The sequence below is a fragment of the Gorilla gorilla genome, chromosome 9, assembly GCF_029281585.2.
Source record: "Gorilla gorilla gorilla isolate KB3781 chromosome 9, NHGRI_mGorGor1-v2.1_pri, whole genome shotgun sequence".
In the NCBI taxonomy this organism is placed as follows: domain Eukaryota; kingdom Metazoa; phylum Chordata; class Mammalia; order Primates; family Hominidae; genus Gorilla; species Gorilla gorilla.
This window is the reverse complement of record NC_073233.2, coordinates 71,832,451-71,859,954: the sequence shown is the minus strand read 5'-3', so window position 1 is coordinate 71,859,954 and position 27,504 is coordinate 71,832,451. Positions and strand designations below refer to the sequence as shown.

The window sequence follows — 27,504 nt, the reverse complement described above, 5'->3', positions numbered from 1 at the left end:
GTCAAAGAGGAAACAAGCACTCTCGTCTATTCACCTCCCACACATGGGCACTGGAATTTACGTTTGGACACAGATTTCAAATGTCACAAGGCCTGGCTTGGGACTTTCTCTCCAGGATGCAAAGCAGGCGCCCTTCAGAACACCTTTGGCCTCTACTCAGAACTTCTGGGAAGTGGCACAAACACATACATTTGGTCTCTGTTCCCAACTCTGGCTGCTTGCCCCGGACAGCCTGAGTTTTTCTCCAGCATGGGGCTATCATAGCTATGCACCTCCTGATGTTCGGGCCCAATGTTGGGACAGGCTCAGGGTCCAGAGCTTCCCAGATCCACGCTGCCCATGGTGCCCCAGCATCAGGAAGCCATCTCAGCAGCTGAACAAAGTGTCTTTTATTTGTGACATACAAATACAACCAATGCAAGAAGAGATCACTTTTTCCCTTTGATTCCAGTGATAACAAACTGCTAAAGAAATATATATATATATATATATATCAAGGAGTTTATCTTCCAAATTTCCTCTTAAAAAAAAAAATTAAAAAGAACCATTCACATGTCCTATACATACTTGACACCAACAAAAATAACCTGAAATAGGGTGGATATAACTAAAATTTTAAAAATCTTAAAAAAATCTTAACATGCTCCAAACAAACAAACAAAACACAAAAAGCCTGGTACAAAAGGCCTGCTGTTTCTCTTTTTTTTTTTTTTTGAGATGGAGTCTCACTCTGTCACCTAGGCTGGAGTGCAATGGCGTGATCTCAGCTCACCACAACCTCCACCTCCTGGGTTCAAGCGAGTCTCCTGCCTCAGCCTCCCGAGTAGCTGGGATTATAGGCCACAACCATGCCCAGCTAATTTTTGTATTTTTTAGTAGAGATGGGCTTTTGCCATGTTGACCAGGCTGGTCTTGAACCCCTGACCTCAGGTGACCCGCCTGCCTCAGCCTCCCAAAGTGCTGGGATTACAGGTGTAAGCCACCGCACCCAGCCATGCCTGCTGTTTCTCAAAACCAAGACCTGGGGGAAGTGGAGAAAGATGGATGTTTTGGAAATGAATGGGCTCAAGACCAACAAGAGTGATTGCGGGTCTCAGATAGCGCCTCTCCCACCCTAGTCCCGACCTCCTGAGGAACCCTTCAGGACATGGCCTGCAGAGACTGGGGTGAGCAGGGTATGGCACCAAGCACCCGTTGACCAGTTGGTGCCACGCATCCAGTGACTGGAAAGAGACAATGTAGACTGAACTCACCTTACAAGGGATGAACACGGGGGGGTCCCTTTTGGTCCCCTTGAGTGAGAGGTATCAGGAATCCATGATCTAAGACAATAAATATTTATCATCTGTGTCCTTTCAGAGACAGGGACCAGAGAAAAATCTCTTCCTAAACATGCTCCTGTGGTTTCATGATTCTTAGGAGTCCACCAAACCCCTCTAGCAATGTCAACTCTGCCTGGGATGAAACCCACCAGGAGCCAGCAGGGTGAGGCAGAGGCAGAGGCAGACTTATTCCAGTGTAAAGCTGCAAGGCCCTCTCTAAGGAGTTCCCAGTCCCACTGCTGCCCATCAAGAGCAGCGAAAAGTGCTCAGCAGAGGGCCAGGCTGGGTGAGGGAGGCCCTATGTACACAGGCTCCTGCACAAGCAGGAATCCAGGTGAGAAGCAAGGACCACTCTGGGGAGATCTGCCAGGAGAGACTGCCAGAGTTGGGCAGAGGGTGCGATGTGAGCAGATGCTGAGGTCAGAGGGACCAACAGACCTCCACGAGAACAACTTCACGAAGGCTAGAACCTTTATGATACTCCCCACAGCAGAGCTCAGGGATATCCAAAGGGAGCTGTTAGGTGCTTTTTCCTTGATAAGGATTTGGCTTTTCTTCCCTGGAAGAGAAACAAGGCCTAGAGATCAGGATGAGCATTAGTTCTGAGCCTGCCTTTCTATCCTATGAGAGAAGAGGAAGGCTTTCTCCTTCCCCTGCTCCAGCCTGTTGCCACAGGGTGACACCAGAGAGAAAAGCAACTGTTGGCCACTGAGAGGCATTCCTGCTGCAGCCTGAGCTATGGCCCGGCTGGGCCACGGCAGTGGCACTAGTGCCTCACTGAGGCAGCGAGGGGCAAGCCTGAGGAGTGCAGGCAGAGGGGCCTGCTGCTGGCTGGGGGCTCTCTGAAGAGGGAGGGTGGCTGTGGGGAGGGGTGCCCTACCCTTAGAGAGCTATCAGCACCAAGATAGGAAAATCAATGGAGTTGACTATATGAGGAACGAGAAGTCCTTCTGGGGAAGACGAGGGGCTCCCTGATGTTATTCTCCCCTTGAGACTAAGAACAGAGGTATTTGGGGTAGAGGTGAGAGGCAGAGGAGAAAGAACGATGAGGGCTGGCAGACAAGAACAAGCAGAACCTCTGGCTTTCTTCTATGAATCAAAAGCTCAAGTCACTGCCATGAGACCAGGAGGTTAAGCTTAGAATGCAGCAACATCCAGGAGCCTAGAGAAGCAATCATCCCCATGGCGGGTCCCACAGAACACCTCATTCCTGGTCCTTTCAGGCTCTCTGACAGCGATGGAGAGGCAGTCTTCCTCCCAGAGTCAGCTGGTCCCAACATGAGCCCACTCCATGAATCCATAAAAACAGCTGGAAAGAGCTTTCTTCATTTCCCTGCATCTTGGCACAAAAGATCTTCCCAGTCTCCGTTAACAGCAATTCCAACTGCGCAAGCGTGAGCCTCTCTGAAGCCGCCCTCTACACCCAGATCTTACACCCAGTGTGTTCCTCTTTGGGGATCAGCAAACCCCAGACCCAGGACTCCAGAACTTTCATAAAGGTGGACATAAACATTCCATTTGTCCAAGTATGTATGTGTCAGGGGAGGGGGGTTGCCAGGAATCTAGGGGCTGCAGAGGTGCGAGAACCTCCACTGCAGGCCCCAGGAGCCAAATGAGGAGGCAGCCACTGTGGAGGATGAGCTTCACTGCCCGGCCCCACCTACTCTTCCCTCTCCCTTTCATTCCCTTCTAGCACTCTGGTCTCCTAGGAGAGGAGGAGCAGCTCATACTACTTCTCCCCAGGGTTCTGTGCTCTCAGGGCGCAGCCTGGCACGTGCAGGGCTGGGGAGGCCACAGCTCTGAGGACACCCGGTGAACAGTGAGACCAGGAAAGAGGAAAGGCCTTAGGAGAGAGCACTGTGACTTGAAAGTGGCTCTGAGAGTTCAGTGGCAGCAGCCACCACAGTGCCCACCCGCGTGGGACTGATGGCTGTCCCCAAACTTGGTCCTCCGGCTCAGGATCTCATAGGAGCAATCCTCCCCACAGCAACCAGACATGCTGGGGGAAGAGTCATCAATTTCAAATCTGCAAGGCAGGCAGGAGAAAAGGGTTGGTGGCAGGCAGCTGAGTGCCTTCCTCCCTGGCCCGAGAACTCTTCTACCAGCCACACCGATGAGACCCTTAGGATGAGGGTGCAGGAGGTGGACAGTGGACCAAGTCAGAGAGCACTGCCATACCATCTCCCTGAACCTGAACCCCCATGGACTACTGGACCATGAGCTCAGGCATCAGAATGAGTGGGGGCCAGGACCAGAAAAATGGCCCTGGGCAGGCCCACCTACCACCCAGAAGGGCCCACACCCAGCTCCTTACTGCAACGCTTCTCTGAAGAACTGGTAGGCACCATGATTGTGTTTAAATACTGTTAACATAACCTTCTTCATCTGTGTGCTGGAAGAAAGCAGAGCAAACGCCTTTTAGAAAGAGAAACATGGCCAGGCATGGTGGCATGCACCTGTAATCCCAGCACTTTGAGGGGCAAAGGTGGGAGGATCATTTGAGCCCAGGAGTTAGAGACCAGCCTGGAAAACATAGTGGGACCCCATTTCTACAAAACATTTAAAAATTTAAAAAAATCAGCCCAGTATAGTGGCATGTGCCTTTAGTCCCAGCTACTCCAGAGGCTGAGGCTGGAGGATCACTTGAGCCTGGGAGGTAGAGGCTGCAGCGAGATATGATCACACCACTGCACTCCAGCCTGGGTGACAGGGTGAGACCCTGTCTCAAAAAAGAAAAGAAAAGAAACAGAGACTAAGGTCATGCTTCCTTTCCTTTCTGCCTTTGTCTGTTACCTCCCTTTCACCCACACGAGTGTTCCTGAATTTGGCCTCTAGCCTCTGGAGGTCTTGGACCCCCACACAGCACTCACTGCTTCCCCCATCACAGGCTGATCAGACTGCACAGGCATCAGCCCTGACCAGACTGGCTTCTTCCAGAGCAAGGATGTTTCCCACTTCCTCTCTGTAGCACCATTACTTCGGTACAGAAGGTGGCACAGATTAGAAACTCAAAAGATGCTCACTGGCCAGGTGTGGTGGCTCATGCCTGTAATCCCAGCACTTTGGGAGGCTGAGGTAGGTACATCACCTGAGGTCAGGAGTTCGAGACCAGCCTTAACATGGAGAAACCCCGTCTCTACTAAAAATACAAAAATTAGCCAGGCATGGCAGTGCGCGCCTGTAATCCCAGCCACTCGGGAGGCTGAGGCAGAATTGCTTAAACCTGGTACGTGGAGGCTGCAGTGAGCCAAGATGGCGCCATTGCACTCCAGCCCGGGCAACAAGAGTGAAACTCTGTCTCAAAAAAAAAAAAAAAAAAAAGATGTTCACTGCACTGAGCTAAATAAACAAAATCTGGAGTCATAATAAGGCAGGGAGCATCTTACTGAGAGGGTTCTAAGACACCTTTCTCCCAAAACATGCCTATGAGCCTCCTCCTCCAACAAGGCTCAAAGAATGGCAAGTGCCTCAGTGACAGCTCCTTCCAACTGAGTGCTATATGAGCCTCCTAAGAAGGGAGGCCTTACCTGTTGGCCATGAGCTGCAGGATCTGTATGAGGAACTTCCCCAGGCCTTTCCGCCGCACCTTGCTTTCCAACTGCACTTCATAGCTAGGTGAAGAAAGCAGAGAGGTGAGCGTGCAGGATGGGACATGAAGAGGCTGTAAGGTCTGGCAGAGGAGCTTGCAGTCCTTGGCAGCTCATAGACCTAGGTAGGTCCAGGGGCTTTGTCACCTGGCTGGAGTGCCTGGACCATCACCAGGGTCTCTCTCCCCTACCTCCCCCAAGCCATGGCTCCTACCAGTACAGGACTTCATCCCCACACTCCACGTCAAACCGGAAGTGAGAAAAGGCAACAGGGACGGCGCTGTTTTCCCACGCGATGAGGTACCAGGCTCGGTCATCTGTCATTTCCTCCCGTTTCTCTCGGTCCTTCCAGCCCCACTCGCTCTGCTCATACCTGGGGAATTTGGGAGCAGTCAGACAGGAAAGCTGTGAGAGGAACTAGGCTCCCCCGGTCGGGACAAGCTTACATGGTTTGCATATTCGTTTTGGTCAGGTCGAAGGCCCAATCCACGGTGGCTGGCTCCAGTCCAGACACTCGCTTACATTCAATGGAGACATTCAACCTGAGAAGAGGACAGGACGTGTACGGAATTGGTTACAGCACTCCTGCCAGGGCACTGCTGTTCCTCCCTCAGAATCACAGGGAGGAAGGCCCAGTCTCAGTTACTGCACAGAGAAAAGCCAACCCTGTATCTGCCCCAGCATGACTAGAGAAGGTGCAGGAACAAAGTCTTTCAGGCTGAGATTAACAACTGTGGCCACACGGCCCACCCTGCAACCACAAGGCCCGTTTCCTGCCTCCCCAAGCTGTCCTAATCCGCCTCGGCACTTTGTAAACTTCTTCTCCCTCTCTGCTCTCTCTTTATTCTTTTTCTACCTTTTCTGTCTCTTCTTTACTTTGTTATAAACACTCATGTCTTCCGTTATTTAGTTCCTGCCCTTAGGCATTTTTCCTGTTGCTGTAATTTCTGAGCTGACGCCTCACTGGGCTCCCATGGGACCCCAATCCTCTTATCTACCAATCGCGCCTTCAAAACCACTGGGTGACCCTAGGTCCTTCGAGAAGACTACGGCTCAACACGCCCCACCCTGCCCCAGGAGTCCTGCCTGCCTCATCTGAGCAGGGGGGATACTCTCAGCTGATCAACAGATTGAGGCAGGAATGGTGGCTCACACCTGTAATCCCAGCACTTTGGGATGCCAAGGCATATGGATCACCTGAGGTCAGGAGTTCGAGACTAGCCTGACCAACATGGTGAAATCCCGTCTGTACTAAAACTACAAAAAAATTAGCTGGGCATGGTGGTGGGTGCCTGTAATCCCAGCTACTCGGGAGGCTGAGGCAGGAGAATCGCTTGAACCTGGGAGGCGGAGGTTGCAGTGAGCCAAGATCGTGCCATTGCACTACAGCCTGGGCAGTGAGAGCGAAACTCTGTCTCCAAACAAACAAAAAAAAGCGGGTGAAGCAGGCTTCAGCCCAACACTGTTTTTCTAAACCCACAAATGCCGTAAGTGTTAAGGTATCTGTTTCTAAATGAAATTTAAGTAAAAAACAGTTAAACTCCTTGACTGATCTGTGAAATCACATTCCCCAGATAGCACTACATTCTGAAAGGACTAGAGTCAGCAAACTCTAAGCCTTTAAAGAGCCTTTAAATACCTTTCAGTGACCTTTGATACAACCCCCAGAGGATGTACGTACTGGAATCCCATCACCTCTACTGACTGGCACACCACACTCAGCCTTATGAATTCAGAACTCCCTGCCCCTGAAGCATCTTCCTTTCTTTACCAACCACTTAGCCATCACAGCTGCCCAAACACAGCACTGCATCTATCTTAACTATAAAATGTCCAAAGCCCACCTGCAGGTACAAATTCTCCATTAAAGTACATGAAAGTAAGATCACAACCACAGGAACCACACAAAATTCAAGGCACCAGAGGAGCCTGGAGTTGGCTGGCAATGCCTGTTTTGGAGCTATTCCACATTTCTGGAAGTCAATGGGAATATGGAATATGAAAACACTATGAGGCCGGGCACAGTGGCTCACGCCTGTAATCCCAGCACTTTGGGAGGCCGAGGCGGGCGGATCATGAGGTCAGGAGTTCGAGACTAGCCTGGCCAACATAGTGAAACCCCATCTTTAATAAAAATACAAAAAATTAGCCGGGCGTGGTGGCGGGTGCCTGTAATCCCAGCTACTCCGGTGGCTGAGGCAGGAGAATTGCTTGTACCCGGGAGGCAGAGGTTGCAGTGAGCCAAGATCATGCCATTGCACTCCAGCCTGGGCGAGACTCTGTCTTAAAAACAAAAACGAAAACACTATGAGATATCACAATATGGGATATCTAAAGTATGTCAAAAGACTTTCCAGGCCGGGCGCAGTGGCTCACGCCTACAATCTCAGCACTTCGGGAGGTTGAGGCAGGTGGATCACCTGAGGTCAGGAGTTCGGGACCAGCCTGGCCAACATGGCGAACCTCCGTCTTTACTAAAAATACAAAAATTAGCAGGGCGTGATGGCATGTACCTGCAGTCCCAGCTACTCAGGAGGTAGAGGCAGGAGAATCGCTTGAACCCAGGAGGCGGAGGCTGCAGTGAGCCGAGATCGTGCCACTGCACTCCAGCCTAGGCACAGAGCGAGACTCTGTCTCAAAAAAAAAAAAAAAAAAAAAAAAAACCTCATACCAGCTGCTACTTACTGAGCTGCATATATTCTCTTTCTTCCTTAAAAAAAACCTTCCAAGTTTGGCTGGGCATGGTGGCTCACACCTGTAATCCCAGCACTTTGGGAGGCCGAGGCGGGTGGATCACAAGGTCAGGAGATCGAGACCAACCTGGCTAACACGGTGAAACCCCATCTCTACTAAAAATACAAAAAATTAGCCAGGCGTGGTGGCAGGCGCCTGTAGTCCCAGCTACTTGGGAGGCTGAGGCAGGATAATGGCATGAATCCGGGAGGTTGAGCTTGCAGTGAGCCGAGATGGCGCCACTGCACTCCAGCCTGGGTGACAGAGCAAGACACCATCTCAAAAAAAAAAACAAAAAAAACAAAAAAACAACTTGCAAGTTTGGCATCATCATCCTATTTGACAGGTACGAAAATGAGGCTTGAGGAATATGAGTGACTTCTCCAAGTAGAGTTACTAAGAAGCCCAGCTACAATTCAATCCCCCAGAGCCCCTGTTTATCCCCAAGCCAAGATGTTACTTTCTGGAAGCACAACTCATCAACAGCATCTCAGGTAAGGCAGATTATACTTCCTATTTTAGAAACCAAAACGACAAAAAAAAGTGAGGGAGCCTTCACTCCAGAGCCTATAGTTAACTGGATCAGTAATAGTAACAGCAAACAGGGTGAGGGTTGAAAATTTACCTATTGGGTACAATGATTACTATTTGGGTGATGGGTACACTAGATGCCCAACCCCACCACTACACAGTGTATCTGCACATGTACCCCGCGAATCTAAAATAAAATTTTAAAATAAAATAACAGCAAACACTTATCTAGCTTTTATTATGCTGCAGGAACTAACACTTTACATCTTATCCTCCTGACAACTCCATGAGAAAGGTACTATTATTAGAACCATTTTTGGTTTTTGGGTTTTTGCTTTGTTTTGAGACAGGATCTTGCTGTCACCCAGGCTAGAGTGCAATGCTGCTACCATGGCTCACTGCAGCCTGCATCTCCCAGGCTCAAGCAATTCTCCCACATCAGCCTTCTCAGTAGCTGGGAATACAGGCATGTGCCACCATGCCCAGCTAATTAAAAAAAATTTTTTTTTTTGTAGAGACAGGGTCTTCCTATGTCGCCAGGACTGGTCTTGGACTCGTGGGCACAAACGATCCTTCCAACCTCAGCCTCCCAAAGTGCTGGGATTACAGGTATGAGCCACCACACCTGGCCCAGGCCCATTTTTAACTAGAAAATTGAGGAACAGAAAGGTTAAGTAATTTGTTCAGGGTCAGCTGGGCACAGCACTTTAGGAGGCCGAGGTGGGAGGATCACTTGAGGACAGCAGTTTGAGACCAGCCTGGGCAACATAGGCAAGACCCCTTCTCTACCAAAAAATATATATATTTTTTTGAGATGGAGTCTCGCTCTGTTGCCCAGGCTGGAGTGCAATGACGCAATCTTGGCTCACTGCAAGCTCCGCCTCCCGGGTTCACGCCATTCTCCTGCCTCAGCCTCCCGAGTAGCTGGGACTACAGGCGCCCGCCACCATGCCTGGCTAATTTTTTATATTTTTAGTAGACGGGGTTTTACCGTGTTAGCCAGGATGGTCTCGATCTCCTGACCTCGTGATCCGCCCGCCTTGGCCTCCCAAAGTGCTGAGATTACAGGCATGAGCCACCACGCCCAGCAAATATTTTTCTTTTTAAAGAAGAAGTAATTTGTTCAGGGCCAAATAGCCAGGAATTGGCTTTTAACAATTATACTGTATACTCAGGGAAAGAGCACTGGATTGGAAATTAAAAGCCCCTCAGCTGTCAGGGGAAACTCCATAAACTCAGAAAGCTCATTTGACTCTCTGGGCCTCAGTTTCCCATGCATTAAATGTGAGTGTCAGCCTAGATAATTTTCCAAGTTTGTTTCAGCTCAATGATTCTTTGCAGAGAGAATAATCAGTCCTGAAGAGACATCAGGCCGGGCGTGGTGGCTCACACCTGTAATCCCAGCACTTTGGGTGGCTGAGGCAGGTGGGTCAGTTGAGGTCAGGAGTTCGAGACCAGCCTGGCCAACATGGTGAAACCCCGTCTCTACTAAAAATACAAAAATTAGCTGGGCGCAGTGGCTCACACCTGTAATCCCAACACTTTGGGAGGCTGAGACAGGTGGATCACGAGGTCAGGAGTTCAAGACCAGCCTGGCCAAGATGGTGAAACCCTGACTCTACTAAAAATACAAAAATTAGCTGGACATGGTGGCGGGTGCCTGTAATCCTAGCTATTTGAGAGGCTGAGACAGAGAATTGCTTGAACCTGGCAGAGGTTGCAGTGAGCCGAGATCGCACCACTGCACTCCAGCCTGAACGACAGAGTGAGACTCTGTCTCAAAAAAAAAAAAAAAAACCCACAAAAATTAGTGAGGTGTGGTGGCACACACCTATAACCCCAGGTACTTGGGAGGCTGAGGCAGGAGAATCGGCTGAACCCAGAAGGCGGAGGTTGCAGTGAGCCGAGATTGCGTCACTGCACTCCAGCCTGGGTGACTGAGCAAGACTCCATCTCAAAAAATAAAAGAAAAATTTATCTAAAGAGACATCAGTCTGAGATTAAGTGCAATCTTTGCTCATTTATGGATTCTTCTGCCACCCTACCTGGGGGATTTTATATCAATAGAGGGCACGAGTCAGTTTCTGCTTTTGTTTTGTTTTGTTTTGTTTTGAGATGGAGTTTCACTCTTGTTACCCAAGCTGGAGTGCAATGGTGCTATCTCGGCTCACTGCAACCTCTGCCCCCTGGGTTCAAGTGATTCTCCTGCCTCAGCCTCCCGAGTAGCTGGGATTACAGGCGCTCGCCACTGTGCCCAGCTAATTTTTTGTATTTTTAGTAGAAATGGGGTTTCACTATGTTAGCCAGGCTGGTCTCGAACTCCTGACCTCATGTGATCCACCCACCTCGGTCTCCCAAAGTGCTGGGATTACAGGCGTGAGCCACCGCACCCAGCCCTGTTTTTTCATAAATATGAAGAACAATGAGAAAATTTGTGTCTGAGGAAGCCTACTCCGGAAAGGGAATTCCTGAAGACACTCAAGGAGACAGCAGTTGGTAATGCTCAATGTGACTCACCCGTTTCTATCATATTTCTTGAACACTGGGAAAGCCTCCAGAGGGTCTCCAAGCTGTGGAGGGAAAGAAAAGAGGAATAGCACAGACAAGTGGGGCGGAGGTGCAGATCCTATCCCAAGAGCTGTTGTCTTGAAGTGGGATGCTGTGGGGACCCACAACGGGAGACTAACTTCAGAACCAGGAGCAGCCTCCCAAAACCCTCCATTTGCCTAGCTCTGAAGTCACATGTGCGAGGAAGGCTTTGGTGGAAAGGCCCAGGAGAGTTAAGTTTGGCATCACCTGACAGGGCAAGAGGAGACCTCATTAGCCTGTGGGCATACAACCTGCTCACAGCACAGCTAACCCAAAGAAGAGGCTACCTGATCTGCTGCACACTGACTTCACCTGGTTACAACTCCAGATGGAAAATCAAGCCCCTGAGCCACATCCCTATAAATGAGTGTTTACTATGAGTGGGTTAAAAGAATGACCAAAAAATGGGATACTAAATGGAGGCAGGGGCTGGGCACTGTGGCTCACGCCTGTAATCCCAGCACTTTGGGAGGCCAAGGCAGGTGAAATGCTTGGGCTCAGGAGTTCAAGACCATCCTGGGCAACAAGGCCAAACCCCGTCTCTACAAAAATTACCCGGGTGTGGTGGTGGGCACCTATAGTCCCAGCTAATTGAGAGGCTGAGGTGGGAGGATCACTTGGGCCCAGGCAGCAGAGGCTGCAAGGTTGAAGTGAGCCGAGATCGTGACACTGCATTCCAGCCTGGACGACAGAGTGAGACCCTGTCTCACACAAAAGAAAAAAAAAATTATCTAGATCCTCCTCTATTCGTAAGGAAGAAGATCCACAGGGAGGCAGCCACTTCACTGGAATCCACATTTTCCCAAACACCTGGGCCAACTGCTGGCGCCAACTACCAACACACAGGTATGAGCTCAGCTTCCTGCACAGCAAGGAGGCAGAGGCGGTGTGGGTGGGTAGTGTCACAATTCTGCCACAGGGTGGCGACAAAATAAGTCAAATTATAAACCAAGCTCAAGTCCCAGGAGGCCGGGACTGGGAAGAAAGGGAGAATCACCCTGTTGGCAGCGTCCACTTTGGCACAAACGGCATCCATGGCTGCTCGCTCCTCCAACCGCTTCTGCTTCTTCTCCTTGGCTTTGCTTGACTTTCTCTGCAACAGGGAAAAGCAACGTTAGCTGGAATGGCTGTGGCCAATCAAGCACTGACTTTCCCTTTAAGGAATCGAAGGGCCCTGCATCCACAGGCCTGGCCCAGCAGCGAGAAATTTCCCACCTCTGCTGCCACACATTTGGAGGGGCGGAAAGACCCAAGCAGGTCATTTTGTAGTGGGGAGTCCTCAGAGGTCACCAGACTTCTCAGCTTCCCTTCAGAAAGAGCACTGGCCGTCCTGACACAGACACTGTGGGGACCCAGCGAAACAGGTGACAACGCCTGCAGCAGGCTAGCCCCCAGCAGGCACTTAGTAAATATTCACTCACCCACTCCCTCCTAAGGAGGGAACACCCAACTTTAGACACACTGAAGACCGCTTCAGGGAGGAGACAGCATCTAAGGTAGCCGTTGACAGCTGTTCCTAAGATTATTCAAAGCCTTTTCGGTGTCTTCCAGCTTTGGGAGACAAAGATCTGGTTGGCCACAGCTCCTGTGGGAGCCGGGTCTCATTTCAAGTGGGGGCCACCGTGTTCGGACTCAAGGACACAGAGCCATTCCCAGAAGCCCTGCTCAGTTAAGGCCAACGAGTGACAGGGCACACCCAGTGACAGGGCAGAGGGCAGGGGCCCAAAGGGTTCACCTCAGGACACAGATGACACATGGCCAGCAAGACGAAGCTGCAGGCACAGTCAGCAGCGGGGCAGCAGAGGAGCAGCAAGTGGGGATTCTCCTGGCATAGAGCAGCGAATGGCAAATTGCCCACAGCTGCTTCTAGATCAGGTCCTGTTTTGAGGCCGACGTGAGATTCTCTCAGGCCTAAGACCCGCTCACCCTATTGTGAAAAGCCAGGTAACACATGGCAAGAGCCAGGCTCTGACACCTGGCAGGCCTCATCCAAAGCCTCCTTTTTTCTCTTCTTCTTTTTTTTTTTTTTTGAGATGGAGTCTCACTCTATCACCCAAGCTGGAATGCAGTGGTGAGATCTCGGTTCACGGCAGCCTCTGCCTCCCGGGTTCAAGCGATTCTCCTGCCTCAGCCTCCCAAGTAGCTGGGATTACAGGCGCGCACCACCATGTCCAGCTAATTTTTGTATTTTTAGTAGTGACGGGGTTTCGCCCAGTTGGCCAGGCTGGTCACTAACTCCTGACCTCAAGTAATCCGCCTGCCTCAGCCTCACAAAGTGCAGGGATTACAGGCGTGAGCCACCGCGCCAGGGCTGTCCAAAGCCTCTTCCTGCTCTCCACCCTCTGCAGTGCTAGGACGAGGCACAGCACTTCTCTGAACCTCCCCTGGCTTGATGACTGAGGGTCCTTATGAGGGTTAATATGGTATGTGTTCAATAAAAGGCTATTCTCATTCTCTCTCCCCAGGACAACAAGAGAGCACAGGCATGCAGAGTGCATGCACCACCCAGCTGGTCCCCAGAAGGCATCCCAAAGGCACTGGTAAGTTGGCTCTGCTTTTTACCAATAGAGCAGCCTCTTTTGACACCTCCCCCCACAACACCCCTCCTTTCCCTGAGCTCTCTGGAGAGGTTTGACAACTCCCAATTACATCTAGCCCTGACACGAACTGGCCCCAGGAAAGGACACTCAGAGCGATTAACCTTCTGCATGAGTTGAAAAACCAGATGCTGGGGAAGTTCTCAGAATCAGTTCTACCCACTATTTTCCAAGGAATGACACTGCTTACCTCCTACTTTAATCAACCAAGAAGAAAGGAGTTCAGATACCAGGAACTCACAGGGATTGTTCTTATAGCCACAAACTCTACCAACACCAACTATTAATTATCTCATGGCTGAGCGCTGTGGAACACAGGCAAGATCTCATATCTTACCTCCCTAGAGGAAGGAACAAAATAGAGAATGGACTGTCTTCATAAGGCTGGACTCCTGGAACAGAACTAGCCTCCCTCTACCATGGACAGGTTTAGAGCATTCATCTTTTTCTCTGGAAATTTAGATTTCAAGACAACACTGAGATAAGGCTTGCAAAGTACCTTTACAAACATGTTTCTTTTTTTTTTCTTTATTTTTTTTAGAGATGGGGGAGTCTCACTATGTTGCCCAGGCTAGTCTCAAACTCCTGGGCTCAAGCAATCCTCCTGTCTTGGCCTCCCAAAGTGCTGGGATTACAGGTGTGAGCCACCACACCTGGCCTAGGTTATGGTTTCAATTATCAGGGCAGAAACTATCACTTCCCTTTACACAATAGGAAACTGAGGCTTGAAGAGACAATGTGACCACTCAGTTCTGCAGTGAATAAAGGGCAGAGGGGAGACTCAATCCCAGGGATGGGCTGCAGATCATGTTTGTTCCACTGGCCACACTGTCCCCTACTGAGGCGCCTATGTCCTGCATAGTGGACTTCCACTTGGTCATCAACAAAGATTCTTGCACCTTGCCACGATAAGGCCTGGGCTTCAGAAGCCCTCAGCAACTATTCGGCAACTCCTTTCTCATTGCCTGGCTGGTTTGGTAACAGCGTGCCAAAACAGTGCCGCTATACACCCTACCCTCTGCACTGAGGCAGAGGTGAGGGACAGAGAAGCGTCGGATGGAAGGTGTCCAAGGCTGCACCATGGGGCAGAAGAGCATGAGCTTTGGCATCAATCAGATTGGGCCTATGCTCTTCCTGACACCCCCAGAATGACTTATGAAAGCAACTCCATCTCCATGAAGATGGGGGTACAAATGTTGGCCTCTTTTTTTTTTTTTTTTTGAGACGGAGTCTCGCTGTGTCCCCCTGGCTGGAGTGCAGTGGCGCGATCTCGGCTCACTGCAAGCTCCGCCTCCCGGGTTCGAGCTATTCTCCTGCCTCAGCCTCCCAAGTAGCTGGGACTACAGGCGCCCGCCACCGCGCCCAGATAATTTTTTTTTTGTTTTTGTATTTTTAGTAGAGACGGGGTTTCACCGTGTTAGCCAGGATGGTCTCGATCTTCTGACCTCGTGATCCGCCCGCCTCGGCCTCCCAAAGTGCTGGGATTACAGGCGTGAGCCACCGCGCCCGGCCAAATGTTGGCCTCTTGGAGCTGTAAGGGCAGGTTAGAAGCCAGCACACCTTCAGTGCAGGTACAAGCTCCCTTACTCCACCCTACATGCTTGTTCTCTTATACAGGGCTCAGGGATCAAAGGTGCTGGAGGGCAAGGGTAACGCCCAGAACCCAGAAAGCACTGAAGCCTGGGTTCCCTCCATCTCACTTCTAAGCATGAACAGTAATGCCCAAGAACAAGCAGCAGGAGGGCCAGCCGGGCCTCTAGTAGATTTGTGGGCTCATTCATGTAGACCTGGCAATCCTCAGAGCAAGGCCTGGGGCTGCCATGGCCTGAGACCGCAATAACTCAAGAACCCCTTACGAGCTCCGCTGCCTGCCCATGGGGCAGAAGGCAGGGAGCAGCCAGCTGGGCCAGACAGGCAGGGAGGGGCCACACTAGGAAAAGTGGTCTCCTACTGTTCCAATTAGCTTTGCCCCTGCCTTGTGGAGGTAAGGCTGTCCTACAGGGACACAGGAAAATGCTCCTAATTAAAATGGATAATAAGCACAGTGAACAGTAAAGCTCATTGTGGTTAAGTGTCTTTTCCAAGGGAGCTTTGTATAAAAAAAGAGAGTGCAGGATTTTGAATCAAAAGACCTGGATTTGATTCTCAGCTCTTTCACTTACTAGCTGCGTGACTTCAGGCAAGTTACTTAAGCTCTTTTCAGCAAGTTGCTCAAAATTTCTCTCTCAGTTTTCTTCTCCATAAAATGGGGCTCGCAATGTCTACACCAACAGTCGCAGGAGGGGACTTCTGTTTACAAAGACCTCCCTCAGATCTTCTGCCGGTGCTTTAATAAAGGTGATCTATTTTACTTTTCACAACCCAGCATGGTAGGTGTGACTACTTCTTTGATGAGAAACCTGAGGCACAGAGAGTTTAAGGAACTTGCAGGGTCACAGAGGCGGTGAGGAGAGTTCTCAAAGTGGTCTCTTCCTCCCACTCCCTCCGACTCTCCCCATGAGGTGAGGGTAGATCCGCTTTATCTGGCTATGTTCACCCAGTGCTCACCAAACAGCAGATACTCAGTTCACATCTGCTGAATGAATCATCCAAGATCCAAATCCATGTTTGAACCCTAAAGTCATGCTCCTTCCACCATGTCACAATTACATGTATATGGCATTTTTTGTTATAAAGTGTTACCTAAATGTTTCCATGTGCAGTGTAAAACTCTTCCCCTTACTATTCCCAATGAAAAAGTAACTCCACACACAGTTCTACGACTGGAAGGGGTCATAAAGACAAATTAAAAAAAACACACCCAGGCTGGGCGAGGTGGCTCATGCCTATAACCCCAGCACTTTGGGAGGCGGAGGTGGGTGGATCACCTGAGGTCAGGAGTTCAAGACCAGCCTAGCCAACATGGTGAAACCCCGTCTGTACTAAAAACAGAAAAAAGTAGCCAGGCATGATGGTTAATACCTGTAATTCCAGCTACTCGGGAGGCTGAGGCAGGAGAATCACTTGAGCCTGGGAGGCAGAGATTGCAGTGAGCTGAGATTGTGCCACTGCACTCCAGCCTGGGCAAAAAGAGCACAACTCCATCTAAAAAAAAAAAGGAAAAGAAAAGAAACATCCAGATGGGAGGAGGAGCCACTTTTCAGAAAAAGAATTTGGCATCTCTTAGATTTTCAGTATCAATGTCTCTACCCCATATACTATCTAATATCCAAAAAGAACCTGTTTTTGGTGAAGCAAGAGAAATACAAATTCTAATTCCTGAAAGATGACACATCTGTGGCAACTAGGACACGTGTGTGGCAAGTGAAGAGAAAGCGCTCCATCTGAAGCCTCACTCAGCCTGAGGCCAGGCTCTGCCACAGGGTAACTACAAGGAATGATGACTTCCCCAGCACCCACAGTTGTGGAATGAGGGTGATGAGACGTTTCCAGCTGTTTCAGGGAGGAGAATTCAAGTCTCTCTGTTACTGTGAATTTTAGGCCAGAAGAGACTTTGTAGGGTCTCATGTGAGAAACACATCTGTAAAGTATAAGATTGAGGCCCTAAAGGAAGCAAGGATCGCAGAATCTCTGGGGCATATTTCTTTTTTCCTTCACCCTGTCTTATGGTGTTGAGGGCCTGCTATTTCAATCCAACCAACGAGGAAGTGTTGAACTAGAACGGCATGTTACACTTCTTGTTTTCTGCTTAATCCGCAGTGGCTGCTTCTGGTTAGACAGTTACTAAGCGACACAGGTTTCATTTAGTTTCAACAATGGCTGTGTCTAGGACCTTTCACCAAAATTTAGGTTAAATATGCCTAAGGTCTCTAGACTTGGTTTTCTACATATGAAGTACGTAATACCCAAAACTATTTGTTAAAACACGATGACTGTTTTGACACAGATTAGACAACTATTTTTGTTTAATAAGTTGATTTGTTCAGTCGATAAATAGTGGAGTGAGGGAAAAAAAAAACTAGGTTAACAACAGTAGGGACAAACCCAATGGGTTAAAAATAGCACAAATCCATTTTAGATCAGTAAAGTTAAGGCTGAGGATACAGACAAAAATAACAGCCACTACTTAGGAGACACCTCCTTAGCAATCTACATCCATTATCTCACTTAATCTTCACTACTACCCTAAGGGGGAGGTATCAGCATCCCAATTACAGAGGTGAGGAAATTCAAACACATAAAGGCCAACTCACTGGCACACTATTATACCACCAGCAGCGAAGACGGGGCTGGAATTGAGGTACCTCGGGCTCCAAAGTCAGGGTTCCCTTAAGGTGATGGAAATTCCATGTAAATACTAATATAGGCCTGTGTGGTGGCTCACGCCTGTAATCCCAGCACTTTGGGAGGCCTAGGCGGGTGAATCACGAGGTCAGGAGTTCGAGACCAGCCTGGCCAACATGGTGAAACCCTGTCTCTACTAAAAATACAAAAATGAGCCGGGCATGGTAGCGGGCGCCTGTAATCCCAGCTGCTGGGGAGGCTGAGGCAGGAGAACCGCTTGAACCCAGGAGAAGGAGGATGCAGTGAGCCGAGATCGCGCCATTGCACTCCAGCTTCGGCGACAAGAGCAAAACTCCATATCAAAAAACAAAACAAAAAAAAAGAATACAGCCAATACTAGGAAAGGCGTTATCTTTTTAGGAGGGTGACTGATACTGCTGTAATTGAGACTTAGTAAGGTGAACGCACAGAAACTTGCAAATAACTTCTGCCCTACCCTATATCCCGGGAAAGTAAACTAAAATGCACCTCCAGGCTGCCGGCACGGAACAAGTGGTCAATATCCATCCGCGGCTGGGCCGCCGCCCCCGCCTCCCCGCATCTTCCCCGCACACCTGCACAGCCCTCCCCTTGCAAAAAACACCTGCACTACCAAAACCCCTAACAACCCAAGTGGTCATAAGAACCATTTCATTGCAACCAGGAGGCGTCGAAGGCAGGAGTCTATGGGAAAGGAAGGCTGTGTTTATCAGGAGCAGCAGGAACCTGGTAGAGGTTTCGAAAGAGTGTAGGGGAACCGGCTTCGCTGAGACTCGAGTAACGGGAAGCGCAGTGGACTGGGATTCGGGAGGCCCAAGGTGGGGTCTGACGCCCCCGACAGTATGACCTTCGCTAGGCGCCTTCTTTCCTCTGGGCCTCAATTCCCTCCAAGCCAGGGTTGACCTCGGATGTGAAAAGCGACGAAGCTGGTGACAGCCAGGTGATGAGTGACCCTGGGGGAGCGGGAGGCTAACCCCAGGGTCCCCGCGGGGGACGGGGGTGGGGAGGCCGGTAACGGGTCCGCGAGGCAGGAAGGGGCGGGAGTGACGCTGGGGGCGCCGAGGGGGTGGGGCCCCGGACCAGGGGCTCTCCAGAGGATTCCCGGGCTAGGCCTAGCGTAGGGACCCTTAGAATGGGGGAGTCGGGTCATGTGGGGGTCAGGGGTCACGTGAGGCTGGAGGGGGTCGGGGTCACGTGAGAGGGGGGTTTAAGAACAAAGGGGGCGAGGGTAGCGAGGACCGCCCCTGGACCTCCCATCTCCTCTCTCTGCTTCACTCACCCCCATAGCGGCGGCGACAACGCTCAGCTTCTTCTTCACACACTTGCCGGCAGGGAGGCGGCAACGGCTGCGGCTGCAACAGCGGCGGCAGCAGAGCGGCGGGCCCTGCACCGCGCATGCGCCTCGCAGCTCCCCCGCGCGCCCTCGTACCGCGCCGGCGCAGAACCGGTGTAGGGGGAGCGGGGAGCCGGCGCGCAGGTGGAGCGCCCGCTAGGCTGGCCGAGGGTCTCCGACCAGGAGGAGGCGGGAGCGCGGAGGAGCGTCGCGCCGGGAATGACGTGCGGCCCGAGCCCGCCCCCTCGCAGGGCTGCGTCTGTAACTATGGCAACGGCGGCGCCAGGCCTGGCTGCTCACTCAGGCCGTGAGCCTTGCGCCGCTGGGGGCCGGGTGGTTGGCAGCACCTCCCCTGCGGCCAGAGACTCCTTGGCCCCGCGCGTAGCAGCCGGCGGCACAGCCACCTTCCCAGGCGGCCAATCGCGTCTCGACCTCTAAAGTACCTGCCCCTCCAGAGCCCTAGCGCGCGTAGCGGAAGACTTTGGAAACTTTCCCACCTTCCAGATCTTGACTCTTGAAATTCCTTTTCTAACCAGAGTCCTGTTACTCATTCATTCGTCTTCTAACCATTCATTCCCCCTCATTCATTCACGTTCTCAATAAAAATTAACTCGCATCTACGCGGTGCTGAGCCCAGAGGGCACAGAGAGGAGCGAGGTGCCATCTCAGCGCCACACCTCAGGGTTTAGAGGGGAGACGGGCACGTAAGCACTGTTTAGGAGAGAGTGGATAGTGCTGTTAGCGTGAACACCAGGCATCCCGGAAAGTTTTAATTTCAACCCATCCCCAGCACACCGGAGTGACCCGCACGTGACCCGAATCCAAACCGCCGGGGGCGCTTCCGCAGTGTGCACACCCCTGCCAACCTCCCCCAGAATCTCCAGGGGTGGAGCCAGAGTCTTCACTTCCTAGTGCTCCCCAGGTAGGGAGCGAAAATTAGTGAAATGCTTCGACACGAAAGTTAGTGAAATGCTGCCCAACACTTAAGCTTCATGGACTTTTTCAGGTTTTGCTCATTATTCTATCTTTTTGTTTTTTTAAGAGACAGGGTCTCGCGGTCGCCCAGGCTGGAGTGCAGTGGTGCAATCACAGCTCACTGCAGCTTCGACCTCCTGGGCTCAAGCGATCCTCCCGCCTCAGCCTCCTGAGTAGCTGGGACTACAGGTGTGCACTACCATACGCAGCTCAATTTTTATTTATTTTTTGTTGAGATGCGGTCTCACTGTGTTACACAGACTGGTCCCAAACTCCTGGGCCCAAGCGATCCTCCCACTTTGGCCTCCCAAAGTGCTAGGATTACAGGCGTCAGCCACTGTGCTTAGCCTCATTATTCCAACTTTAGTGCTCAGTACAGTGGTGGCCTCAACAACATTTATCCAGTGCCTACTCTATGCTAGGCACTGTTCCAAGCAGCAAGGAAAACAACAATAAGAAACAGAATAGGCACCACCCTTGTATCCTAGAAGGAGGAGACCGATAATAGATGAAATAAATAGGTAATATACATAGTAAGTTAAATGACACAGGCTCGGCCTGGCGCGGTGGCTCATGCCTGTAATCCCAGCACTTTGGGAGGTAGAGGCGGGCGGATCACGAGGTCAGGAGATCGAGACCATCCTGGCTAACACAGCGAAACCCCGTCTCTACTAAAAAAATACAAAAAATTAGCCGGGCAGGGTGTCGGGCACCTGTAGTCCCAGCTACTCGGGAGGCTGAGGCAGGAGAATGGCGTGAACCCGGGAGGCGGAGTTTGCAGTGAGCCGAGATTGTGCCACTGCACTCCAGCCTGGGCGACAGAGAGATACTCTGTCTCAAAAAAAAAAAAAGAAAAAAGAAAATGATACAGGCTCTAGAAGGAAGAAAAAGCAGGGAGAGAGCACAGGGAAGGTCAAGATTTATAGTTGTGGCCTGGCGCAGTGCCTCACACCTGTAATCCTAACACTTTAGGAGGCTGAGATGGGTGGACTGCTTGAGCTCACGACTTTGAGACCAGCCTGGGCAACAGAGTGAGATCCTGTCTCTACAAAAAAATTTAAAAATAAAAAAAAATTAGCCAGGCGTGGTGGCGTGTACTTGTGGTCCCAGCTACTCTGGAGGCTGAGGTTAGAGGATTGCTTGAGCCCGGGAGGTGAAGGTTGCAGTGAGCCGATAGCGCCACTGAACTCCAGCCTGGGTAACAGAGCCAGACTCGGTCTCAAAAAAAATAAAATAAATAAAAGCTCGGCGCAGTGGCTCACACCTGTAATCCCAGCACTTTGGGAGGCCGAGGCAGGCAGATCACGAGGTCAGGAGATCGAGACCATCCTGGCTAACACCATGAAACCCCATCTCTACTAAAAACACAAAAAAATTAGCTGGGCATGGTGACGGGCGCCTGTAGTCCCAGCTACTCGGGAGACTGAGGCAGGAGAATGGCATGAACTGGAAGGCGGAGCTTGCAGTGAGCCAGGATCGTGCCACTGCACTCCAGCCTGGGCAACAGAGCGAGACTCTGTCTCGAAAAATAAAATAAAATAAAATAAAATAAATAAATAAAAAAGGCCAGGCACGGTGGCTCATGACTGTAATCCCAGCACTTTGGGAGGCCGAGGCGGGAGGATTACCTGAGGTCAGGAGTTCAAGACTAGCCTGACCAACATGGAGAAACCCCATCTCTGCTAAAAATACAAAATTAGCTGGGTGTGGTGGCACATGCCCATAATCCCAGCTACTCGGGAGGCTGAAGCAGGAGAATCACTTGAACTGGGGAGTCAAAGGTTGCAGCGAGCCAAGATCGTACTGTCGTACTCCAGCCTGGGCAACAAGAATGAAACTCCATCTCAAAAAAAAAAAAAAAGAGAGAGAGAGAGATTTATAGTTTTAACTAGGATGCTCAGGAAAGGCAAACATGAGGTGATACTTGAGTCAAGATCTGAAGGTGAGGGAGCAAATAATGAGGACATCTGGGGGAAGGGCATTGCAGGCAGAGGAGGTCCTAGAACCACTCTGGCTTCTGGGTTGAGATGAGAATGTAGGGACAAGGTCAAAGGAAGGACAGTCCAGGCTGGGCAAGGTGGTGGCTCATGCCTGTAATCCCTGCACTTTGGGAGGCTGAGACAGGCAGATCACTTGAGGTCAGGAGTTTGAGACCAGCCTGGCCAACATAGTGAAACCCCATCTCCACTAAAAATACAAAAACTAGCCAGGCGTGATGGCAGGTGCCTGTAATCCCAGCTACTCGAGAGGCTGAGGCAGGAGAATTGCTTGAACGTGGGAGGCAAAGTTTGCAGTGAGCCGAGATCAGGCCACTGCACTCCAGTCTGGGCGACAGAGCAAGACTCTGTCTCAAAAAAAAAAAAAAAAAAAAAAAAAAGAAGGACAGTCCAGAGGCCACTGCTATAATCAAGGCAACAGATGAAGCCTTCATGGTTGAGCAGCAGCAGAGGTGGGAGAAGGGCATTGAAGGTAGAGCCTACAGGACTTGCAGATTTGGTGTGGGGTGTGAGGGAAGGATCAGAGCCAAGCTACCTTCATGGTTTTTAGCCTGAGCTGCTAGAAAAATGGAGTGGCTTCAGTTGAGATGTGGATGACTTTGAAAGGAGCTGGCTTGAGTATAGGGAAGATCAGGATTCTGTTTTGGCCACATCAGGTCTGAGTGCTTTTTAGACGTTCTGGTGGAGACGTGGGGTAGTCAGAGTTGAGCTCAGGAGAGGGGTCCACGCTGGAGATAACAATTTCAGCACAGTCGGCGACTAGATAATATTTAAAGCTGTGAGACTGGCCGGGCATGGTGGCTCACGCCTGTAATCCCAACACTTAGGGAGGCTGAGGCAGACAGATCGTTTGAGGTCAGGAGTTTGAAACCAGTCTGACCAACATGGTAAAACCCCGTCTCTACTAAAGTACAAAAAAACCTTAGCTGGCCATGGTGGCAGGCGCCTGTAATCTCAGCTACTCGGGAGACTGAGGCAGGAGAATCGCTTGAACCCAGGAGGCGGAGGTTGCAGTGAGCTGAGACTGCGCCACTGCACTTCAGCCTGGGTAACAGAATGAGACTCCCTCTCAATAATAATAATAATAATAATAATAAAATAAATAGAAAAGACAAAATCAAATTTGATTTTTTAAAATAAATAAATTAATAAAACTGTGAGACTGAGGCCGAGTGTGGTGGCTCACGCCTGTAATCCCAGCACTTTGGGAGGCCGAGGTAGACGGGTCCCTTGAGCTCAGGAGCTCAAGACCAGCTTGTGCAACATAGTGAGACCCTGTCTCTACCACAAAAAGAAAAAAAAAAAAGCTGTGAGACTGGATGAGGCCGTGGAGGGAATGCAGTTAGACTGGAATGAGTGAATCTTTGGCCCGACAGCCCTATTGTGTGGTCAGGAAATTTGTTGTGGTTGCCAGCCCTCTAGGGACCAGGAGAGGGAGCTGAGAGTGGGAGGAGGGTAGCCAGCTGGGAAGAGGGGATATCCAAGCTTATCTTTGAAGAAGGAAGAGGAGGCAAGGAAATTTCTTTCTTTCTTTTTTTTTTTTTTTGAGACAGAGTCTCGCTCTGTCGCCAGGCTGGAGTGCAGTGCAGTGGCACAATCTCGGCTCACTGCAACCTCCGTCTCCTGGGTTCAAGCAATTCTCTGCCTCAGCCTTCCCAGTAGCTGGGATTACAGGCACCCGCCACCATGCCCGGCTAATGTTTTTGTATTTTTAGTAGAGACAGGGTTTCACCATCTTGGCCAGGCTGGTATTGAACTCCTGATCTCGTGATCCACCCGCCTCAGCCTCCCAAAGTGCAGGGATTACAGGCATGAGCCACCACGCCCGGCCTAGAAATTTCTTTTCTTTTCTTGTCTTTTTTGAGACGGAGTCTCACTCTGATGCCCAGGCTGGAGTGCAGTGGTGCAATATCGGCTCACTGCAACCTCCCCTCCCCGGTTCAGCGATTATCCTGCCTCAGCCTCCTGAGTAGCTGGGACTATAGGCACGTGCCACTGTGGCTGATTTTTGTATCTTTAGTAGAGACAGGGTTTCACCATATTGGTCAGGCTGGTCTCGAACTCCTGACCTCATGATCCGCCCACCACAGCCTCCCGAAGTGTTGGGATTACAGGCGTGAGCCACCGCACCCAGCCTAGGCAAGTAAATTTCAACTGACAGAAAAGGATTTGCAGAGCCAGGGCGGTGTGAGGGAGTGGATAAGGTGGGGGATGAGACTCCACCCCCACCTCGGCACAGTCCCCACTGTGTTTTGGTTTTTCTGGTCTCCTTACCTACAGGGAACTTCATGGTCAGCTGTTTCAGTGCACAGATGACTGCCACCACCATCCCCTGTGCCCTGTCCCTTCTGCCATGCCCCACTCTTGGGTTTGCTCCCTGCTCCCCCAGCCTGCTGGAATTTGCTGGAAACCAGACAAGGCCTGGGAGGTGAGCCCAGTAGTCCTTGGGGGAGGTGACATCATCCAGGCCACCCAAGAGGCCCGAAAAGGCCCAGTGCCCTATTTCTGCCCCAAGGCAGCATCCTTCTGTCTGAGGCCTGCCCTGATTATGGGCCATCTCTCCTGCTCAGGGCTTCCTTGTTCTTGTGGGGTGGTGGACAGAGCCTGCTCTGGAGTTGGACCAACCTGTGTTTAAATCTCCTTTCTGCTACTTGTTGGCCTTGTGACTTTAGGCAAGCTGCCTACTATCTCTGAGACTCAGTTTCCTTATTTGTAAAGTGAGACCACCAGTAGCAATCATCTTCATCTTCAGTAAAATCTTCTTCTAGGGGTGGTTGTGAGAATTAAATAAGATGGGATGGATGGCAAGGCCTGGGGCAGGAATGGAACCCCATACACCCATACAAAAGTATATCAAAGTGGCCAGACGCGGTGGCTCACACCTGTAATCCCAGCACTTTGGGAGGCTGAGGAAGGTGGATTGCCTGAGGCCAGGAGTTTGAGACCAGCCTGGGCAACATGGTGAAACCCCGTCTCTACCAAAAATATAAAAGTTAGGCCAGGCGCAGTGGCTCATGCCTGTAATCTCAGCACTTTGGGAGGCCGAGGCTGGTGGATCACGAGGGTGGATTCGAGACTAGCCTGGCCAATATGGTGAAATCCCATCTCTACTAAAAATACAAAAAGTAGCTGGGCCTGGTGGCAGGTGTCTATAGTCCCAGCTACTCAGGAGGCTGAAGCAGGAGAATCGCTTGAACTCAAAAGGCGGAGGTTGCAGTGGGCCAAGATTGAGCCACTGCACTCCAGCGTGGGCAATAGAGGGAGACTCCATCTCAAAAAAAAAAAAAAAAAAAAAAAAGGTGAAACCCCATCTCTACTAAAAATACAAAAATTAGCGTGGCCTGGTGGCGGGCGCCTGTAATCCCGGCTACTCGGGAGGCTGAGGCAGAGAATTGCTTGAACCTGGGAGGCAGAGGTTGCAGTGAGCAGAGATCGCACCACCGCACTCCAGCCTGGGCAACAGAGCGAGACTCCATCTAAAAAAAAAAAAAAATTAGCCAGGCGTAGTGACGCACACCTGTAGTCCCAGCTACCTGGGAGGCTGAGGCAGGAGAATCGCTTGAACCCTACAGGCGGAGGTTGCAGTGAGCCGATATTGCACCACTGCACTCCAGCCTGGGCAATAGAGCAAGACTCTATCTCAAAAAAAAAAAAAAAAGTATGTGTCCCCTTCTCCCCTCCCTGGCATCGCATCCCTCCCGCCGCACCCACATTGACCAGGCTTTCTACGCTGCCTCATTTACCCTTCTCTCCAACCCCCACGCAGGCGGCTGAAGCCCCCCTTCTCCACACTCGGCTCCGACCTCTCTGGCAAGGGACTCTGTCTCCCTCATCTTTCCCAGGCCCCTGGACTCCCTGGCTCCTCCCTCCTCCGCCGCCTCTTCCTTCCTATGCCTCAGACACAGCCACTCCCAACCTCCAGGCTTTGCCCTCTTCTCCCTCTATGGCCCTCAGCCGCTCCCAAGTATTCATTCACTCCTTCATTCAGCCAAGGCACGGGGGCCGCCATGTGCTCCGCTTTGCCTTCTGTGTGGAGGAACAGCTTGGGAGACAGCTCCTGCCAGAGAGGGAGAGCACGTTTGGGGAGGGCAGTCATCGCACTGTGTGATGAGTGGGCAGCTGAGAGTCCCCGGACTTCCCCAGAAGAATCTGAATTTACACTTCTCCTCCTGCCACCCAAGGCCAGGTCCACCTAGTGTCAAACGCTAAGGCCCCTCAAGGTCCCTCCCGGCTGTGAACCTCTTTCCCCAGGCCTCCTTCGCTTGTGCTCCTTCCTGGCTCCTGCCTGCCCTAGGGGGCCTCTCTTCCCTACTCAAAAGCTTGTGGAGGCCGGGGGTGGTGGCTCACGCCTATAATCCCAGCACTTTAGGAGGCCGAGGCAGGTGATCATTTGAGGTCAGGAGTTTGAGACCACCTGGCCAACATGGCAAAACCCCACCTCTACCAAAAATACAAAAAAAAATTAGCCAGGAGTGGTGATGCACACTTGTAATCCCAGCTACTCGGGAGGCTGAGGCAGGAGAATCACTTGAACCCAGGAGGCGGAGGTTGCAGTGAGCCGAGATCTCGCCACTGCACTGCAGCCTGGGTGACAAAAACAACGACAAACACACACACACACACACACACACACACACACACACACACACAAAGCTTGTAGAGGCAACAGCCTACCCTGTGTCTCCTTCCTTAGCTTCTCATTCCTCTCACTCCTCAACCCCTGCAGCTTGGCTGCTGTCCCCTGCAACCTACGCCTCCCTCCTGGTGCCTCCAGCAGTTTTGCTAACTCCAACTGTGCTTCCCTGTCTCAGCCTCATCTTTCTGGACCTTCCTGCAACATGTAGCTCTGTTATTCCCTCCCTCTTCCTTGAAACACTGTTCTTCCCTTGGCTCCTGTGACACCACACGCCCCTGTTTTTCTAAAACCCACATCTGGTTGGTCAGTTAAAGGCCTTCTGCGGCTCTAAACTCTGCATGGTTGTTCCATCCCTGCCCGCTTGGCCAGGGCTGCTGCTCCATGTGGCATCCTGTGCTCCCTGCAGTGGGGGACTGTGCCTTTCTCCTGTTAGGGTTGCCAGATTCCATAAGTGGGACAAACTGAAACTCACTGTTTATCTGAAATGTATTTTCTGTTTTATCTCAACTCACTGCAACCTCCGCCTCCCGGGTTTAAGTGATTCTCCTGCCTCAGCCTCCCAAGTAGGTAGGATTACAGCTGCGCACCACCACGCCCGACTACCATTTATCTGAAATTTAAATTTAACTGGCCAGGCACAGTGGCTCACACCTGTAATCCCAGCACTTTGGGAGGCTGAGGCACGTGGATCACATGAGGTCAAGAGTTCAAGACCAGCCTGGCCAACATGGTGAAACCCTGTCTCTACTAAAAATACAAAAATTAGCCGGGCGTGGTGGTGGGCATCTGTAATCCCAGCTACTCAGGAGGATGAGGCAGGAGAATCACTTGAACCTGGGAGGAAAAAAATAAAATAAAATAATAAAATAAAATAATTTGAGAGAGAGTCTTGTTCTGTCTCCAGGCTGGAGTGCAGTGGCACCATCCTGGCCCACTGCAAC

At 51.0% G+C, this 27,504-nt stretch overlaps 1 protein-coding gene across 1 annotated transcript; it reads right to left on the bottom strand.

The window, feature by feature from the left end:
* Positions 1 to 374: 374 nt before the first annotated feature.
* NAA40 (N-alpha-acetyltransferase 40, NatD catalytic subunit) lies at positions 375 to 19,354 on the bottom strand. Its single transcript, XM_019037570.4, has 8 exons — positions 18,902 to 19,354; positions 11,760 to 11,855; positions 10,691 to 10,743; positions 5,356 to 5,451; positions 5,124 to 5,282; positions 4,850 to 4,933; positions 3,637 to 3,714; positions 375 to 3,348 (listed from the first exon to the last, which is right to left on the bottom strand). Exons 1-8 carry the CDS (start codon positions 18,905 to 18,907, stop codon positions 3,207 to 3,209), a joined length of 714 nt encoding a protein of 237 aa, XP_018893115.1. The 5' UTR covers positions 18,908 to 19,354; the 3' UTR covers positions 375 to 3,206.
* Between the last annotated feature and the right edge of the window lie 8,150 nt (positions 19,355 to 27,504).

Excerpts from the sequence above, each read along its gene's own strand:
- NAA40 (XM_019037570.4), bottom strand. Across the intron at positions 4,934-5,123 it reads GGGGATGAAGTCCTGTACTG|CTATGAAGTGCAGTTGGAAA; the intron begins GTAGGAGCCATG and ends TTCTTCACCTAG. Across the intron at positions 3,349-3,636 it reads TTCTTCAGAGAAGCGTTGCA|ATTTGAAATTGATGACTCTT; the intron begins GTAAGGAGCTGG and ends CCTGCCTTGCAG.